General features: G+C 40.0%; 1 protein-coding gene across 9 annotated transcripts in view; it reads right to left on the bottom strand.

The window, feature by feature from the left end:
- DPF1 (double PHD fingers 1) overlaps window positions 1-18,946 on the bottom strand; it is a 1,255,311-nt gene that overhangs the window by 133,698 nt on the left and 1,102,667 nt on the right. For 6 of the 9 annotated variants that reach the window (XM_044080027.1, XM_044079637.1, XM_044080109.1 and 3 more), the window contains one exon: window positions 5,759-5,886. The exons of 1 other annotated variant lie outside the window; for it this stretch is intronic. In XM_044080027.1, the coding sequence (XP_043935962.1) occupies window positions 5,759-5,886 (128 nt within the window). The remainder of the gene's footprint in view (window positions 1-5,758; window positions 5,887-18,946) is intronic. 2 more of the 9 variants (XM_044079785.1, XM_044080227.1) reach the window with 1 other exon arrangement.

Genomic DNA, 18,946 nt, shown 5'->3' with positions numbered 1-18,946 from the left:
AAACCTCTGTCTGGGAAATATGCTAGAGTGGCCCCATGTGGTGGGATGCATTGTCCTTAGTCAAAGCTGGATTAAATTGATAAGTCTCTTATGGGGCTCAGCCTAAAGGATAATTTCAGTGTATCCAGTCATGGCTGACGGCTTGCACCTGTCAGCCTTTGGCTTTCGAATACTGGTCAAGGCTCTTGCCACCCCCATAGTGCCTTTTTTAGGCAAGGCTCAAAAGACAAACCCACTGCTGTAAATAGCACAAGTAACAAAAAACTGAGGGTAATGCTACTCAATGCCAGAAGTCTAAACCTCAAAGTGCATGCACTCGAAACACTCCTCAGTATGGAGAAAACAGATATATGTGCAGTAACAGAAACCTGGTTTAAGGCTTCAGAGAGCACCCCAGCACTACCAGGCTACAACTCATACCATACATTTCGGCCACAATACCCGGACCGAAATACAAAAGGCGGGGGAGTATCCATACTCATCAAGGATACCCACACCTCCAGGTTAGTGGCACAGCACGATGCTTCAGAGATCATCCACGTGCAACTAACAACGGGTAAAACTGCTGTTCAAATTATAGCTTGCTACAGATCACCCACCATGTCCCAGGACCCCCACTCCGCATTCCTGGGAACACTGGGAAACATAAAGGTCCTACCAAACACCCTGATATTGGGTAATTTCAATTACCCAAACATTAACTGGGAGAACTACTCAAGTACAAACTCCCTTGCCCAACATTTCCTAGAATTTATAAACTCAAACACCCTGGATCAACTGGTCAACATCCCCACCAGAGGTGGCAACATATTGGACCTGGTCATCACCAACATGGGCGACCGGTGTTCCACACCGGAGGTCAACCCCTTGCTGGTTAGATCTGACCATAAACTAATCACTCTGGATATCCACATTCTGCCACCACCCCCGGTCAAAGAAATCACCGTGAAAAACTTTTCAAAAGCAAACTTCACGTTACTTAAGGCCGAGGTGGGAAGTTTCAAAGCCCCCATGCTAAAGGATAATGCTGTCCAAGCTGCAAAATCCTTTACTAATGCACTCTACGGGCACCTATAAGAATGCATGGATTGTGCTATCCAAAACAAAACCAAGACTCACTACTCCAAGAAAAGGAAACCAGTCTGATGGACCCCTGCTATAAACAAGCTATACAATAGAAGGAGGAAACTAGTACAGAAAAGAGTAAAATTCCAAGAAGGGAAGACATCCCTGATCAGTATCAGCAAGAAACTATGTTCCCTCATAAAATCATCCAAGACTAGCTTTGAAAGAAAAATTGCCATGGACTCCAAAGATAGCCACAAGGCATTCTTTGGCTATGTCAAGAATCTAAGTGGCAATTCTCAGATCTGTTCGGAGTTAGTGCAGAATGGCACAAAATACACTGAACCGACTGATATAGCCAACATCCTGGCAGACAGGTTCAGTGCAAACTTCACACCCCTCTCACCCCCAAAAGGGCCCATAACTATACCAGAAGAATGTAGTGCCCCTGAAATCACAGACACTCAGGTTAAAACAGCCCTCTCCAAAGCCAAAAACACAGCATCAATGGGACCGGATGGTGTCCCAGGTAGCGTCCTGCATGAGCTGAAAGATTAACTAACCCCTCACCTAAACACACTGTTTAAACTCAGCCTCTCCACAGGCTACGTGCCCACAGAGTGGCGCACAGCAATAGTTATTCTGCTCCACAAAGGTGAAGCCACAACGGACCCCGGGAACTATTGCCCTATAAGCCTGACTAGCTTGGTCTGCAAAACTATGGACTGCATCATCATGGATCTCATTAACAGAGACATTGGAAACCTCCAAACACTGGACCCTACCCAGTTCGACTTTGTTAAGGGCAGATCATGCCTCCTAAACCTGGTGGACTTCTTTGAGATAGTCATCAAGGCTATAGACGAGGGAAAGGTGGTCCACACAGCCTACCTACACCTTGCAAAGGCCTTCAACACCATTCCCCACTCAGGTATTATAGACAAACTCACCAGCCTGAACATAAACCCCTACGTCATGTGATGGGTTGCCAACTGGCTCATGGACAGAACCCACATGGTAAGAGTTGCGGGAGCTAGGTCTGACTCTAAACCAGTTACAAGTGTTGTTCTCCAGGGCTCAGTCCTAGGACCACTCCTGTTCGGCATATACTTCTCAGAGGTACAGGCAAGCACAGGAGGACTATGGCTGACCAGGTTTGCAGACGACTGCAAACTAGGGGCTATAACCGACTCTCCAGCTGACACAGACATCCTCCAAAAGGGTCTCACTGAGACAGATTCCTGGTGTCAAAACCATGGACTCAAGCTAAATGCCAAAAAGTGCATAGTCATCCTCTTTGGAAAAAACAAAGTACCCACAAACTACCACATAGGTGGTAGCCCCCTAAATACAGAAGACATAATAAGGGATCTGGGGACCCAAGTAGACAGTAACCTCTCCTTTGATAATCACATTGCCAAAGTTGTTAGAAAATCCTTCTATGTGGCCCACCTAATCACAAAAGGGTTTGCATCCAGATCGAAAGAGGTCATTGGGCCCCTCTATGCATCACTCATCAGACCCATCATAGGGGTACAATGCCCCATTTGTGATGTACCTTACAAGACACCTGCAACAACTGGAAAGACCACAGAAGTACCACACCAAGAGGATCACTGGCCTCAAGCAGACGCCCTATGCAGCTCGACTGAAGAAACTCCAGCTGTAGTCGGTTGCATACCGCCTACTCAGAGGTGATCTCTGCCTGACATACAAGGCCATGTCCAACCCAGAATTGATGGACATGCTCCACCTAAAGAAAACCATATCCCCTCGAGCCACATGCTCCAGGGATCTAAGCCTCACCACAACAATAAATAGGACGTGCTGGAGGGATAGATTCCTGTCCCAGAAACTTCCCATGCTCTGGAACAAGATTCCAAATTAACATTAGTCAGAGCTCCTCACTAACCCTCTTCAAGATTAACTTTGACGAGTGGATGGGAAACAGAAAGTATACCCCAGGGATCACTTCAATGGCTCTTCTGGACAGAGGCACAGGGAACTAATCTAAGGGGGTGGCGAAAGTCAACACATTCCAGCTAGGCTTATAAATGCCTTCGGGCAGATAGCCTAGTACCTACATATGAACCTATGATGTAGTTCCCTAACGGCTACCTAAATAACAGCTTCCTCTGGACAGGTCTAGTCCTGATCCTAGGTGAAATTCCCAGGTAGAGGAATGAATGAGCATGTCTGAGTGGAGAGGAAGTGTCTCGTTCATAGAAGCAAAAATTACATATGAAAAAAACCTCTGTCTTGATCTTTGACGTGATGGAAAACAATTCAATACTAGTTAATTCATGCAAAAACAATGGAACCGAATATATTCACCTCTGGAGACTGAGTAAAACAAAGATAACATGTCTAGAAATGCTATCAATACATGAATACATGACTATCACAGTATAGGAATGACAGGCTGCCAGACGGATTTCGTACACAACATATAAATATATTAAAGCATATTAATGTTGACAATTCTTTAAAGAGACTCAAAGTCCAGGGACGCAGTCACAACAAGCTGATTGTAAAAACACTGTATGAATGAATCCAAAATTTTCATTCACAAACAGCAGTCTATTCCCATCTTTGGACATGATTTCGGTCATCTGTCAGGTATCAAGTCTTTGTCTTTACTTACATATTATTACAAATGCTGTAGTTCTGCTATATTTTTCTGTAAACTCCAGACGAGTGAAGCCATATGAACATTTGTCCTCATCAAAATGTAGGGCAGCAAGCATGGCACAGCTGATCACAATGCAAATGTGTGTTGACTAGTGCTCTCATAAAAGAAGCATAATCATGGGAACTGTGCTCATCTCCATCAAGGAACGGAGCCTCAGTAATGGGCTTTTCATAATAAGTACCCTTCACTTCTTATACAGGAACACAAAGAATCCTTGATATCACAAACTTACCAACGCTGGGAATTCATCTCATTGTGCTTAGGACTGTTATCTTCAACTTCTAAATGAAACCTTTTGCACCAAGATTCTAAAACAATCTGCCCTCAAAGGAAGACACTGCCTTGATTTTGTAGGCATTTCCAGAACACCTCCCCATATAAGGGAATAACAGACAGATTAAAAGAACATTAAATGTCACTCCTTATATAAGTCAATAAATAAAATGCTAGTTAAGCAACCAGCTACAATAGCTCAAGGTGTGAGGTTATGTGTCTCTTGTGATGGTAGTTACCGGACATGTCTCACAAGACTATGTACTGGGCCACTTCTTCATGAACTATTTTCTATCAGATATAAAAGTGGGAGACAGTTACCACATATTCTGATGATTACAACCTGTGCAATGTAATTCCATCAATAAAAGACATTGAAATTCTCCAAGATAGCCTACAAAAAGGCAGAGCTGTTACATTAGTAATGATAGCACCATTAACGTTAATAAATTTAACGTTGTGAGACTTGTCAAAATGAACAAGTAATCACTGTAAAATAAAAGGCCAAATCATAAAAATTTCATTAACCATCTAGCATCTGGTAGCTGACATGTTAAACTTCAACCAGTGTGTATCTACCAGCGTCAGACAACCATACTGTATAGCCCATCTAATGCTAAAAGGTAAATATTACAGGGAGCTTGCTTATTCTACTACATTATACCTCAGTGATCTGACCTATTACTCAGAATAGTACTGGATGCTGTACCATTCAAACAAGCCACATGCAACAACCTGAAAAAGTCGGATTCCTTACAAGAAAAATCAGAAAAACTTGAATTCCAAAATACACCAGGAACTGACATAATATTTTATGACGTACTGGTTAGTTTTTTCTGGTTTATAAGGCAATGTGTTGTCTGATTCTTGTTGAAAGCTTGTGACTGGAGCTCAGTACTGAGGGGATAACACCAGATTGGTGTGTTATACCTCAGAAAAAGGGAACTGGTTGACATTCAACATTTTCAAACATTCTCCACTAATTGCACCTAAATTTTTGCTATTCTGAAAAATGTACTTGTCTTCATCATGTTTTCAGAGGAACCCCTTCACACAGTACTATCGTAATCTGACAGAAGGGGAGAGGCGATATGTCTGAATGACATTAAGGCACATTCCCAGTACTGTAGTGCTTCAAAATATATGCCAAGCCCTTGTGAGTTACAGCTTAAGTAACTCTGTTTTTGAATACTGCCTCATGCACTAGATAGCACAGGCAGGGAAGATGGTCATATCTATCCTGGTGGATGGAGGTGTGTCTTTGGATTCACTTGTGTTGTTGATAGCCAATGGAGGCAGGGGACACATAGGGGGGTATTGTCCACAGGAGGCAGGGCTGCAGCCAAGTTGCACACAGACACATGAATGCTACATCAGAGTAGCCCCGTGCATGCTTTTCCCTTGGACACTATGGGTAAGTGGAGGGGCAGGTCCTTTGAAGAAAAGTCCTCCTTGTTAGCAATATGACACTACCTTAGAAAGCCTCAGGCTCCTGACCAGCAGGAAATGTGGGTCACAACTAGTCAGAGTCTGACTGTCACATTTGGTAGAGCCAGTGGATCAGGAGTGACCCAGAGAGTAGCTGATTGTCAGCTGAGGGATCCCAAAATGTTGCGAAAAATTATAATAGGTAAATAGGCAAATAACAATACAACAAGGAAAAACAAATGTATTTCAAGTCTTACATTTCAGAAAAAATGTGCTGTTAATGGCTGAGCTGAAGTTTACCTCTTGATTACTCACATCATTTTCAGAGGTACCACACAAACTACAAGATTTACACTCAATGCATTGCCAACGATAGGTTCGGACTGCTGTTGTCATATTCACTGTAAACTGTAAACAAGATGGATGACCTGGAAGGAATAAAAAATAGAATCCTTATTTATATTTTCCCATGTGAAGAAGGTAAATGGGTGCACTAAAGGCAAAATTATCATTTATTTTTGAACATAGTTTATCAAGTCCTTCAAAAACCATCAGCTAATTCTTCAGTCATTTTTGGCTCTAATGTTGCAATAATGTTTCTAATAAAGATGTAAGATGATGACATGATTATATTATAATATTACCGATCAGTACATGCTATACTAAGAAGCAGAGCCCACTTGAGATGCAGAGTAAAAAGTGCATATAGCTTTGGGAAGTATTTCAAAACAGACAAAGAACAAAAATAGCCTGAACAGACAATGAATGTTATAAATTAGCATTTTAGAATACAGATATTTGAAGATAAAAACATTCATTTGAACAACAGCCAGTTTGTAAAGTAACTCAAGACCTTTTTGTTATTGTGCCTACAAAGCTGGGAAATATTTAAGCAATAACCCATGACTGGGTAAGGTAATGCTGGATTTACCCATGGTTGGTATGGTTTAATCACAGGGCGAAACCTGAGTGATTAAACAAATGCAACCGTGGGTAAATCCAGCATTGCCCACACCCAGGAGTGGGTTATTGCTATTATACAATAACATTATTTTAGAAAGAAATTGCTTACCTTCCTTAAATAATGTCTTTGTATAATGGTGCTGTAGTCTTCTTCCATGTTTCCCGGTTCGTCCACGTTTTCTGAAGTACTGTGCATGCGTATAGTACTTGTGTCCCTACGACTGCAGTACATCAGTGCTGTTCAACAAAAGCAATGGAGAAAAAAAGAATCTGTTGCCCTTTTTTTCCTTTTAGTAAAAAATGTTTTCATTCTCTGAAAATCCAGAAAATTCAGACGTACAACAGTCTGCCAAGGCTGTGCTGAAATAAGGAAAATCAGTAAGTTTCTGTTTCTTTAGTTTTGGAGACTGTACCTGATTTTTCTTGTATTTGGTCTGCGCCTTGTAGCATACATCAGTAGAAAAGTCTAGCCACTGAATAGACAGTAACTGCATTATTGGCAGAAGTTGTGCTACTGAATAGAAACTTAAAGTGGATGTGCTAAGGGTGGTCACGTGACCAACATGACGAGCACAGTAAAGTAGTGTGCTGAATGCTGTGCATGCTAACACGTTGTAAGAATAGGATTGACAAAAATATAGTTTTGCCAGAATAAATCCTACATAAGTACGGTATTCTCTTTGCATATGCCTAGAATGTTTTAGTGAAGGATACAAATAAGTTCAGTGAAATAACCATCAGGATAAATCACTGATAAGGATAAGACATAACAACATAATTTGGTGCAAAAACAGAACTTGTTTAGATTCTATAAGGCTTGGGAACCAAGGTTAAAGAGGCATGCGAAACTTGTAGGAAATTTACAGAGTTTTAGCATTATGAGAGATACTTCGTAGACAGATGTCAGCTCAGACTGGAGAAGACTGAGTAGGGCAGTTCAGTTCAGATACTCACGAGACTGAGTACAGAAGGCATGTTAAAGGACCAGCAGGTCAGATATTCAGAAGTCAATAAAAGTCCAAAAACTAGAAAACAGTTTGTCTTAATTCTGCCATTACACTGAAAATGAAAGGCAGTAACCTGTATAAGACTTGTTCGTATCGTGTTCAATCACAACATCTACCCTTTCTATATGCTGCTGATACTACATAATAAACCGCCTTTATCAAACTCACATTGAGTAAAGACTTTTATTCTGAAAGGAACAAGAAGAGTTAGCATGTAAAGGAGAATCTGAAATATATGGCACTTGTTCACCACAGCTACAGGTAATTAAATGACAAAGACATTTATTTCATTTCATACACACATGCAATGCAATGTCTCATACCTATAACATGGGCAGTGTAAACAGACCACAGTTGGCCAGCAGAGACTGGTGCAAACATGGTCCATCATATAAATGGGCAAGAATGGACAGGTGGAAAAGGAAGAAGATCAAGTAGAACACATACACGAGGTTAACCTTAAGGAAAGCTATGTGGGGAAGGAAGAAAGGGCATTTCCTTGGGGTCTGATGCCCATTTGAATTTAAGTGAAAAGAAATGTTTAGGGAAGGTAACAAGGAGGTTCTGTGGGAAGGAAAGAACAAGTCGAAAAGTGATCAGAGGCAAATTAAAAATGCAAAGACAGGCAGACAGGGGTGGTTGGACCAGAAAAGGTGGGGACAATAGTCCAGGGCTGTACAAGTGGTGATGGGGAGGACTAGACTACAGAGTAAAAAGTAAGGATGAGGAACACAACATCAGACAGAGTAGAGTACAGGTGGGCCGAAGATGTGGCTACTTCTGTACTACTATATTGTGTGCAGTGCTGTGCACCAAAGGCGCTCAGTGTACTCCAGAGGTAATTTACCTGGTATCTTGTCTTCTTTTGCTATGCCTATATTGCAGGAAGAATCTTCACTGAATTTCTATTCAAAATTTGCTTATCTTAATGTGCTCTCCTGCGATATAGTTACTGGGTGTTTTACTGCTCTGCACTGCACTGCAGTGGTCCTTGTTGATTACGTTTATCAGGAAGTTTAGCATGATTACCTCTGAATCACTGCTGTAACACATTGATTATCCTCACCCATTTTCAAGTCAGTGACACATGTGCACAGTATGACGAGGCACAAATCTGTGAAGCCTTCAGCTCAGTGTCTCTAAAGTACTGATACTTTTGCTAGTGGTGGTTGTTGCCTGTCACCTGATGTCCATTCTGGTTTGTCCTTTTTAATATGTATTGAGTATACATAGTGTCTTCAAGTACTGAGTTCAGCAGAGCTTCTGTTGTTGCAGCCAGGAATCTAAGAACTTTTTGTATCTGCTGCACAGACACTATCAGGAGCACCTGGTGGGTCATTATGATCAGGCCAGTTAAGTAAAGTTTATTTCTTGTACAAGTTTGTTAGGGCAGTGAGTGATGTTACTGGTATCATTCACTTTAGCAGCAGTGCTACCTCAACCTGCCGCACCAGTGGGTTGCAGAGATTAGGGACAGTAGTCCATTCAGTGGATCAATTGCACAGTTCATCTAGAAAAATGGAACAATAGCACAGTGAAGTTGGAAGTCCTAAAAATTGGCACTGGAAGTATTTTGTGACTAATAGGACTGGGGCAAGGAGCTTCTATAAAGCTGTTTACTACAGCACTAAATTCCTTTAGGCTTGTAGTATCTTTTTTATTCTCAACTTTATGTGTTGAGGCGGGACTTCTCTTTATGGACTTCTATGATTTTTAAAGGCCAGTGCTACCATTTTTAACATTTTGAGGCTGCAAGGCATGCTTGGAAGAGGCAGGGGCTCTTCTACTGAGAGTGGCCCAGGTGACTTCCCCCCTTCACCTGACATCAGGTGGTATGATTGGTTGTGTCTGACGTGTGCATGCAGTTGGAATTCTGGACTGGGATCATGAAACGTCTCCATGTGTTACTGATAGAGTCGTCAGATAGACCAGCTCTGACCATTGCTCCAGTTTGTGTAACATGGTGCACAGCACAAATAAATGACTGTAGATCTCATGTGCAATAGTGCAATGTTGATGTATCCAATAAGCTGAAACATGTCTTCAGGAGCTCAAGCATACATTCAACACCGTTCTGTGTCTGTGAATGTGCTGTATTGTATGCCAATTCAGTCACTGTCTGTGGGTTTTGGATGGAGGTCACCATTCACAGTTTCAAGGCATACCCACCACATAACACAACAATGGACACCATTACAAGTGACCTGCAACCAATACCAAGAGGAACCACATATGGCCTATGTCACTGGCAACACGTGCATCTACCATAGTTGACCCTGTGAAAAGTCACCTTGCAGAAAATGCTTGTAAAGGTCACATGTTTATCAGATGTGGGAATAATGGGACTGCCTTGGATGTGCACAGACAGAATGCATGCAATACCCTGTGCATTGCACACCACATGACAGCTGAAGTACTGGAAGCCCTTCCTGTTGATATACTAGACAATGTGGAGCAGGTGCTTTGATGGCAGTGTGGGTATGATCAATGTTCTCCACTTCCTCAGGGTGTGGGTTATGTTGTAAAATGTCCACATAATAGTGTTTCTCTCGTCTGCTGATCATGAAATTCCTATGTGTTCCTCCACATACTGCAGCATCACATTAAGGAATTGGTGTAGGCTGTATGTGTTGATGCCTGCAAAATTATAACAAGCCTCCTGCTGACATTGACAGATCCTTTCAGCAAGGATCATTAATGTTACGCAAACATCTGCTCCCATTTGGACAAGCAGTCCACACATGCAGCTTGATTTCATGTGTGGGTTACACATGTCTGCTACCTGTATGGTGTCTCTGTCCATTAAGTAATGGTCGACAATGTCCTTCTGACAGAGATATGTTAGCAGCTGTCGGAGTCATCTGTGACACAGAGGGTGTGTGACACTGTGGACACTGGCTCTGGGAGCAGGCCACCAACGCTTGCTGCTAAGCTAAGGTTGCTGCTATTTCTAGCAGCTCCTATAAACTAAGAAATCCTTGTGTTCAGAACAGATGAGCACTGTGGATCTAAGCACTAGATTTAGACATCTACAAATCTCACCACCATGTATGATTTCATTGTCTGCATCCACAGTGGGTCTCATTACCATGGCGCTATTTCTGCTGTAGTATGGTTATCTTACTTGTGTCTCTGAATTGCCTCCTTCCTACAAATCATGCTGTTTTGAATAGTGTCATGCATTGTTTCTAAATACCACCAAGTGTTTTTAATTGTACTTGAACCAGTCATTTCTTTAATGAAAATATAGACCTGCACTTTGCATTTATTCGCTCCTGGGTCTCTTACGATATGTAAATCCACATGCAGTCAGCACTGAGAGCATTAAAGACAGGAAGATGGGGGATAATAAACAAGTTCCAGGGAGCAAACAGACATCTAACCCTGAATTAGTCTAATTAGACACTTAACTTAAGATGTTGAGTGAAGTAAATAAAAGAAACTCAGTATATAAGACTATTTGCAGGAATCAAGTACAGGTTTGAAATGTTCTTTATTTAAGAAATGAGCCCTCTTGACTAGTATACCCAGTAAAATAAATAGATCACAAAGCTCTCCGGTTGAAGTAGAGGCACAAAAGGCATAGATATTATGCACAGATCACAGAATTTTCTTTTTTTTGTATACAATCTTTTTATTTCCTTTTTATTTGTGAAAACTGATACAGACAAACATGACAATATTAATAGACAGGTAGCAATATGACCAGAGAATACATTGCTGAATAATAAAACATAAATGCAAAACAGCAAGAACGATTTACACACATGCCAAAATTCCATCATTGATTACATATACCACCTTCAAGCTAGAATATGTTCAAAAAAGGATTTCCAAAATTCTGTAAAGTGAGTGTGGGATTTCTCAACGTAGGTTAAATATTTGTGAGCTAGTAGGTGTTTGGTAGCTAATTGTTTGAAACCCTCCCTTGTGAATGATAAATGTAATGTAATGTAGTATTTAAGTAAAGAAACTAGTTTTATTAGTATTCGTGTTTGTAGTTTAGTCAGACCTGCGGGGATGATATGTGGGAGAGCTAGTTTCCAAGATAAGGTGGACTTTTCAGAGCCCTTTTTTTCTAGTTGGACTCTTAAGTGAGCACCATAGCTTGTAGGTGCACTTGCAGCTCCAGAAGATGTAGAGTAGATCAGCCTTGGGATTATCACAATAGGAACAGAATGGAGAGGTGGTTGGGTATATTTTATTTATAATGACTGGAGTGAGATAGGCATTATGAAGTATCATGAGCAGTGTATATTTAAGTTTTTTAAGGGAAATAAGTTTGGAGGTAAGCTGGACTGCTTGAGTTATTTGCTTGCTTGTGAGTGAAGGGTTGATTTCCTTCCAGTAACTAGAATAAATAACTTCTTTTTGCATTTTGATTGATAGAATAAGTTTGTAGGAGTTAGCACTTTTTTGTTTGAAGATAGGAGGTTCCATATGGTTTTATAGGTTTGAATATCATTTGCGTTGATATCAGGATTGTCTATGATATATCGGCTAAGGTCTTGAATTTGCCTTAAAATGATTGTATAGCTTTTAGGGAGCTTTAATTGTGTTCTCATTTTAGTGATAGTATTGTTCTTGAAGGGAAATATATCAGAGATGGTTTCTTGAGGAGGGGATAATTGTTTAGGTTAATCATATTGTTATTCATTTTGAGATTGGGGTTAAGGTGGATTGGTTGTACAGAAGTGAATGCATAATATAGGTTTAATGATTTGAACATCCTTTGTATAATAGTGATTTTATGTTTAATGACTGGGTGTATTTTAAGATTTTTCAACTTTTCGTTGTAAAGGAAAGTGAGGGCTCTGGGGTTTATGAATAGTGTTTTGATATAGTTGTGTAAAAGTTTGACCCAGGTTGGAGACCATTGTTGTGGTGAAGGGGTGTGGTTGGCTATTGTTATTAGTCTATTACAGTTTATGATATCATAGTAGAGTTTAAAGTCCAGCAGCCCTAACCCTCCATAGTCTTTATGGTAGGTCAATTTATTATAACTGATCAGATCACAGAATTCTCAATGGGTTTAAATTCTGAAATCTGACAGCACAGCAACAATAGACAGCAAATGCAATGTCAGCCATTCCATTGATATGGATGAACAGAATTTCAAAGACGCCACTAAGAGAAGTCTTGTACCTGAATTAAACAGTCTAAAAGAAATTGTATAAACAGGATCAGGGCTTGAGAGTAGCTCTGAATCAGACAGTAATGACCTTCAGTTCAGAGTCAGCAAAGGAATGGAGAGTCTAGCACAAAGGTATGCAACTCCTGAAATTACTATGTAGTTTTACTGTCACCTGGTGAATTTAACACCAAACAATGACAACACTCTGATGAACTGTATATGGAAATTACAGGTTTGATTTTCAGGCCATCTACAACCAGTGATGAGAATAAGAGAGTTCATAGTTAGCTGGTCCATAGACAATGAAAGGATAACCTGATCAAGATTTTCTGAAATGAGTAAGAATGTGCCAAACAGAATAAGTTTTTGAAGAGAACTTGAAAAATACCCTAGTATGAAAAAGGCCAGGCTGGCAGCTTATCAAATGAAATGTGATATCTGCAACAACTTTACTGCTGGTTAAAGGAAATGCATTTTGCAGCTGATAATGTTTTAGGCCAAGTTTATCTTTCCACATTAGAACCCAGCTATCCCTGAAATGTAAACTGTGTACTGGTGGCAGGAGGTATTATGTATTTATTTATTGACATCTGATTACCGGGAAAGTCCAACTGGGTAGAAGCCTATTTTCAGCAGAGGCCCATGGAGAAAAGCTTCAAATTATTACAAAACATTTTAAGAATAATAATTTTACAATCTTAAAAAAATAAAACAAAAACATCTGCAGTTTAAATAATTATAACAAATTAGACATAATATAAAACATGGGTTAAGAATCGATACAAGGTATATGACAATTATTTAATATTTAGAGAAATTTTAGACAACTTCTAGAGAAATTAAAGGCAAATTAGTCTAATACAAATAGGAATTGCAATATGAAGCAAGGGAAAAACAGGCTTATGGCATATTTAGTGAGAAAGTCAGGGAAGAGAATTAGCAGTAAGGATGTAAGTGAAGAAGGGAGAGTAAGGAGGTATAAGGAATCAAAAGGTACTTGTTCACATTTAGGGATATAATTTATCCTTGTTTTGATCAAGAACAGAGCCAGATTTTAGCTAAGAAGTCTTTCAGAGTGGTTTTGAAAGCTGGAGGGAGTGCATAGATCTGATGGATACAGGTAAGGAGTTTCAGGCCTTAGCAACCTTGTACAAGTACAGACAATACACAGCAGATTTGTTAGGTCTGGAGACAAGAGTTTGTGGTCACTGGATCCAAAGACCAACTGGGAACATAATGATTTATGAATGCTTTTTAGTGCTGAGGAGGCAGACGGATGCTGGATAATTTTATAGATGGTAAGAAGTTGTGTATATGTTAGATGATGTGGCAGTTCTAACCAATTAAAGCTTTTTGGTACTATACAGTGGTGGGTTCTGAAAGGGGTATGTGCTGCAAATTTAGCAACTTTGTTATAGCATTGTTCAAGTTTTAATTTTTGTGAAGCTTGAAGGTTAGTAAGGATGGGACTGCCATAAAGAAATGTGGGGAGGAGATAAGTAGTGGCAAGTGTAGTTTTAGTTGCTTCAGTGAGAAAGTTTTTGGCTCTGTAAAGCATTCATTGAAACGTGAAAAATACTGTAGTATGAAAAAGCCAGGCTGGCAGCTTATCAAATGAAATGTGATATCTGCAAGAACTTTATTGCTGGTTAAAGGCAGTGCATTTTGCAGCTAATAATGTTTTAGGCAAAGTTTATCTTTCCACATTAGAACCCAGTGATGAGTTTTTCTTATGCAACTTTGCACATGCAAGTAGAATGTAAGATGTTCATCCACTATCACCTAATAGTTTGCTATGAGAAGTGACTTCAATGGTTGTATCATCAAAAGGGAGGACTTTAACATTTTGTTTTTCACGACAGAAGGATTTGGGGGGAAAAGTAGTAGTCTGGTCTTTTTTTAGTTGAGCATGTGTTGTGAGTTACGAAGCCATGTCTCAGTGGCTGTTAAAGCTTCTCGAGTAATGTTTGGGTGGTGTATTATGTTTCCAGGTGTGCAAATGAGAGTAGAACCATCTGTGCATTGTATTAGGGTGGCCTGTTGTGTGGATATACAGAGGGTGTTGGTGAAAATGTTAAAGAGGATGGCACCAAGGATAGAGCATTGTGGTACACTAGTGGTAACTTGGAGGTAAGGAGAGAGCATGGACTGCCATTTTACTGACTGACACCTATTGGACAAGTAGCTTTTGAACCACAGAAGGGTGGGCTGAGAGAGATCTATTGAGGACATTTGAAGTTTGCTGTGACAAAATGTGTTGAAGGCTTTAGACAAGTCTAGAAATAAGGAGGAGACTAGTTTGCCATTACCTGTAGCTTTATTGATAGGTTAAAAGGGCAGTGCTAGTACTATGGGAAGGACAGAAGCCATGTTGCGTGGGGGATAGGAGTTCTTTCTGCAGGAGATAGTCTAGCAACTGTTTTTGAATACATTTTTCAAGTATTTTGGCAAGGGGAGATAAGATTGCTATAGCTCTAAAATGATTAATGTCTGATGAACTTCCTCCTTTGTGCAGAGGGATAATGTGTGACTTTTTCCAGCGACAGGGAGCATGGGATTCCTGGAATGACCTATTTATAAGGATTGAGAGATGGTAGGCAGTGCTGTTGGCTGCTATTTTTAGGTACTCGCTTGGAAGGTCATCAGCTGAAGAAGAGCACAGTTTAAGTTTAAGAGTAGTTTTATATAGGATATGGGCACACTTTTGAAAGTGAATGTAGATGTTGGTGATATGTCACTGCTGAGCAGGCTTTGGATTAGATGTTGAATCCTTGGTTAGAGATGCTATACTATCTATAAAATTAGTTGAACTGTATTGCAGTTTCAAGTGGTGGATTATCGGGAGAGGGTTTAGGTTGAATTTTTGGCCATGAAGTAAATTTCTTTAATGGATGTCCAAAATATTTTAGGGTTGCATTTAGTATTATTTTGAAAGTTATTATAGTGTAGTTTTTTTGTCTTCATTTATTTGCTTTTTAGTATGATTGTGAAGCATTCTAAAGTTTTCAAGATGTTAAGGTGTTTCATATGTTTGCCATTCTTTCCATGCTTTTTCTCCGTCCTGCGTTAGCATTCTACTCTTTTTGATTAGCCACATTGCATTGTTTGTTTTTAGTCTCTTTCTTCTAGGAGGTGGAAGGCTATTTAGCATATTTGGAAAAGCTGTGCTGAATGCAGGATTTTTAGGAAGCTCCAGTTAATAGATGATAGTGTAGTAATGAACATTTCTGGGTAAAATTGTGTTGTTTTATAAATATGCTGTTTAAATGGGTGTGTGAGATGTTCAGTCATATAGATTTGGAGATGATCACTGACAGAGTCTGACATTGTACCTGGGAAGGTGTACTTACTAGGGTCTGATACTAGGATCCAGTCTAATAGAGAATTTGATGTGTTGCTATAATGTGTGGGGCTATTAATTAACTGTAAGAAACCATATAAGTTCATGACAGATGTAGGGCAGTTACAGTGTATGTGCAACAAATTGATATTCACATCACTTAGCAATATTTTTTCTTGTAGAAATGTTATGGACATCCAATGGAGGATATCTTCCAGCAGTATAGCTGTATTGTCACCAGGAGGAATATAAAGAACAGTAATATATATTTGTTTATTTTGAGGAAAGCAATAAGAAGCTCTGAGGAATTGAATGTTGGTACTGTTTTTTTGTAAGGGGAGATGTGGTAGTTACTGGGAAATATTAAAGCAATACCACCGCCTTTCCTCTTTATCCAGTCATTATAGATGATATTTATAGCCAGGAGGTATAACTTCAGAGTTGTTTATGACAGGTTTAAGCCAAGTTTCAGTTACAGTGAGAACATCAGGCTTATGTTGGGTGATCCAGACATGTAGTTTAGCAGTTTTATTTCTTAAACTTCTAACATTTACTGCATCAAAAATTAGATCTCCAGGGTTGGGGATTGGCTGTTGTTGGGTTACAGAAGTGTGTGGGAGAGAATTATCTTTGTGTTCATTGTGATAGGTGGGGCTAGGATTAGGGTGTATATTGGGGAATTATGCATACTTATTTTTGGACAGGATTCTTGGACTTAATTTTGTTTTGGTTTGAGCTGAAGTGCAATGAATCAGTCTACATTTGGAATAAAGGTGAGGGGCAATATTAAATAGGTTTGGTGCATTGTGTGTGTGGAGAGTGTGAAGAGGAAGTATGGATAGGTGGTTGGGTCAGAGTTGTAGAGATGTGAGATATTATAGGATAAGCTGAAGAGCAGCATAATTAAGTACAGGAGTCTGCGTTTTATAGATCAGTTGGTGGTGAAGTAGCAATGAAGAAGGAAACAAGATGTTGCAGGACAGTATGAGATTCAGTGATGGTGTATTCTGAAAGCTAGAAGTGATTAGGTAAGGAGAGAAGTATATTCTGCAAAAGAAGAGAGGTAGTTTGTCCTGGTATCTTCTCTAGGATGTAAAGAATAGAAGGGTAGTAAAGGCTAGAGTATAATAATGTAGTCAAAATAAGAAAAATGAGGGGTTATTTGGGAAAAGAAAAAATATACAATGTGGAATATGTAGGTACTATTAGGGAGGGTTATGACTGTAAATGAATACAGTGCAAAGCAGTATGGGAGGGAGAAAGATAATTGGGAGTGGAGCTAGAAATAACTAGAGATAGGGTAGTAGGAGATAGAAACAGAAGTCAATGTATAGAAATAGTAAGGGCATCTGGGGAGGGTTTTGGAATAAGAGTCACAAGTGGTGTGTGTATGTAGTAAGTATAATTTTAGAGTAACCCTATCCCCAGATCAGTTTACAACTGAGATCAATCAGTTTATAGCCAGGACAAAGCAATTAAAGAGATGCAAGTAAAACATGTTGTCTGTCATTTCCTGAGACTAAATAACTGGCATATGCATTACAGTCTACTGGTCAAGCAAAAGGGGACAGTGGCCAACTTAGGTAGAGGTCCTTAGAGTGTAGGCACTATTTCAGAGACATTCAATAACAGGGCAGGCATGTATTTAACAAATTAAAGGTAATACACAGCAAGGGTCTTCAAGATAAATATGCCTACGTTAAACACTGACATAATTCTTAGTAAACTTGAAGGTGTAGGGCCTTGCAGCAGAGCTCCTGCAATACTGAGATCAGATGTAGTGACTGCAGGCTATTAAACACTGACACAATTCTCAGTAAATCTGAAGGTGTAGAGCCTGGTGGCAGAACTCCTGCAATACTAAGGTCAGATGTAGTGACTGCAGGCTCTGCTCTGTGAAGGAAGATAGTATCTTGAGTCCACAAAAGATTTGGTGAAGGCCTATCTTAAATGATACCATAGACGAAGAAGAGGCACCCACTGTGCAAGTCCAAACTTTTGCTATCCTTGGCATAAAGGGAAATTGCCTACTTTCTCTCAAAAGCAATAAACCAAGTAAGAGCAAAAAACTTGCAAATGCCAATACACAGGTTCATCTACAAGCCAGTAACAACTCCAATGTAACCCAAATGCTTCTTGCTCCACAACTTTCATTGAAATTACCTCAGTTGCCCACTCCTCCATAGTAATAGTCACTATCTGAGTTGCATCTCAACCAGGGACACCTATATGGAATATTAGTTCTGGTTGACAAAATTGTGGAGCTACAAAGGGAAAAGAGGTGAGTTTCATGGCACAGACCATTAGTAAGGGTATAAAAAAACAGACATCCTTTATGAACCCAAACGCAGTGTTAAGTTTCATAAACAATGCCAAATGCTTGTGATTTGGAGTGAGATTAAAAATCAGTGTATTTGAAGAGGATGCAAGCCCCCCCACACACACACCACCCACTGTGGGCTCACCAACCACAACCCCCAACTAATATAGTGCCTCTGAGATCATGCAAACATGGAGACTGTATATTTACAGAGACAGGGCCAGATTCACGATAGCTTGCACGGAGTGTACGAGTAGAGTAAGACTCCATGCAGCCATCATGTCCGACGAGCGATCCAGGAACAGCTTGTAGGAGCATGTAAGAGAGCTCCTAAAACGTCTCCTACACGGACAGGGCTGGGATATGCAAATTACCTCACTTGCAGCCGAAAGGCATGCACGTGAGGTAAATTTGCGATCCAGGAAGCACAAACCTGTCCGAGTAGGAGCCGTGTTAGCTGCAGAAATGTATTCAGTTGACAACTGAGTACCGTTCTGCAAATAGCACAATGGAGCCTTATTAGCTCCAAATAAAGGTTGCATATGGTTGAGGAAGCATGCCAATGGCCAAATAGATGGCCATTAGAAAAGTTCCCAGATGCAAAATTAAAATAAAAATAATTTTTTTTCCTGGCGATTTCCGATGTTTAAGGGTAGCGCAGCACCGCACAAACGGGGTGCGCTAAAAAAAATCATAAAATAAGAAAATAAAAGCCACAAACGTG

Source organism: Protopterus annectens, chromosome 1.part0 (genome assembly GCF_019279795.1).
Source record: "Protopterus annectens isolate FY-2018-M chromosome 1.part0, PAN1.0, whole genome shotgun sequence".
Lineage (NCBI taxonomy): Eukaryota > Metazoa > Chordata > Ceratodontiformes > Protopteridae > Protopterus > Protopterus annectens.
Note: the sequence above shows the minus strand (reverse complement) of the source record. Positions and strands in the feature narration are given on the sequence as shown.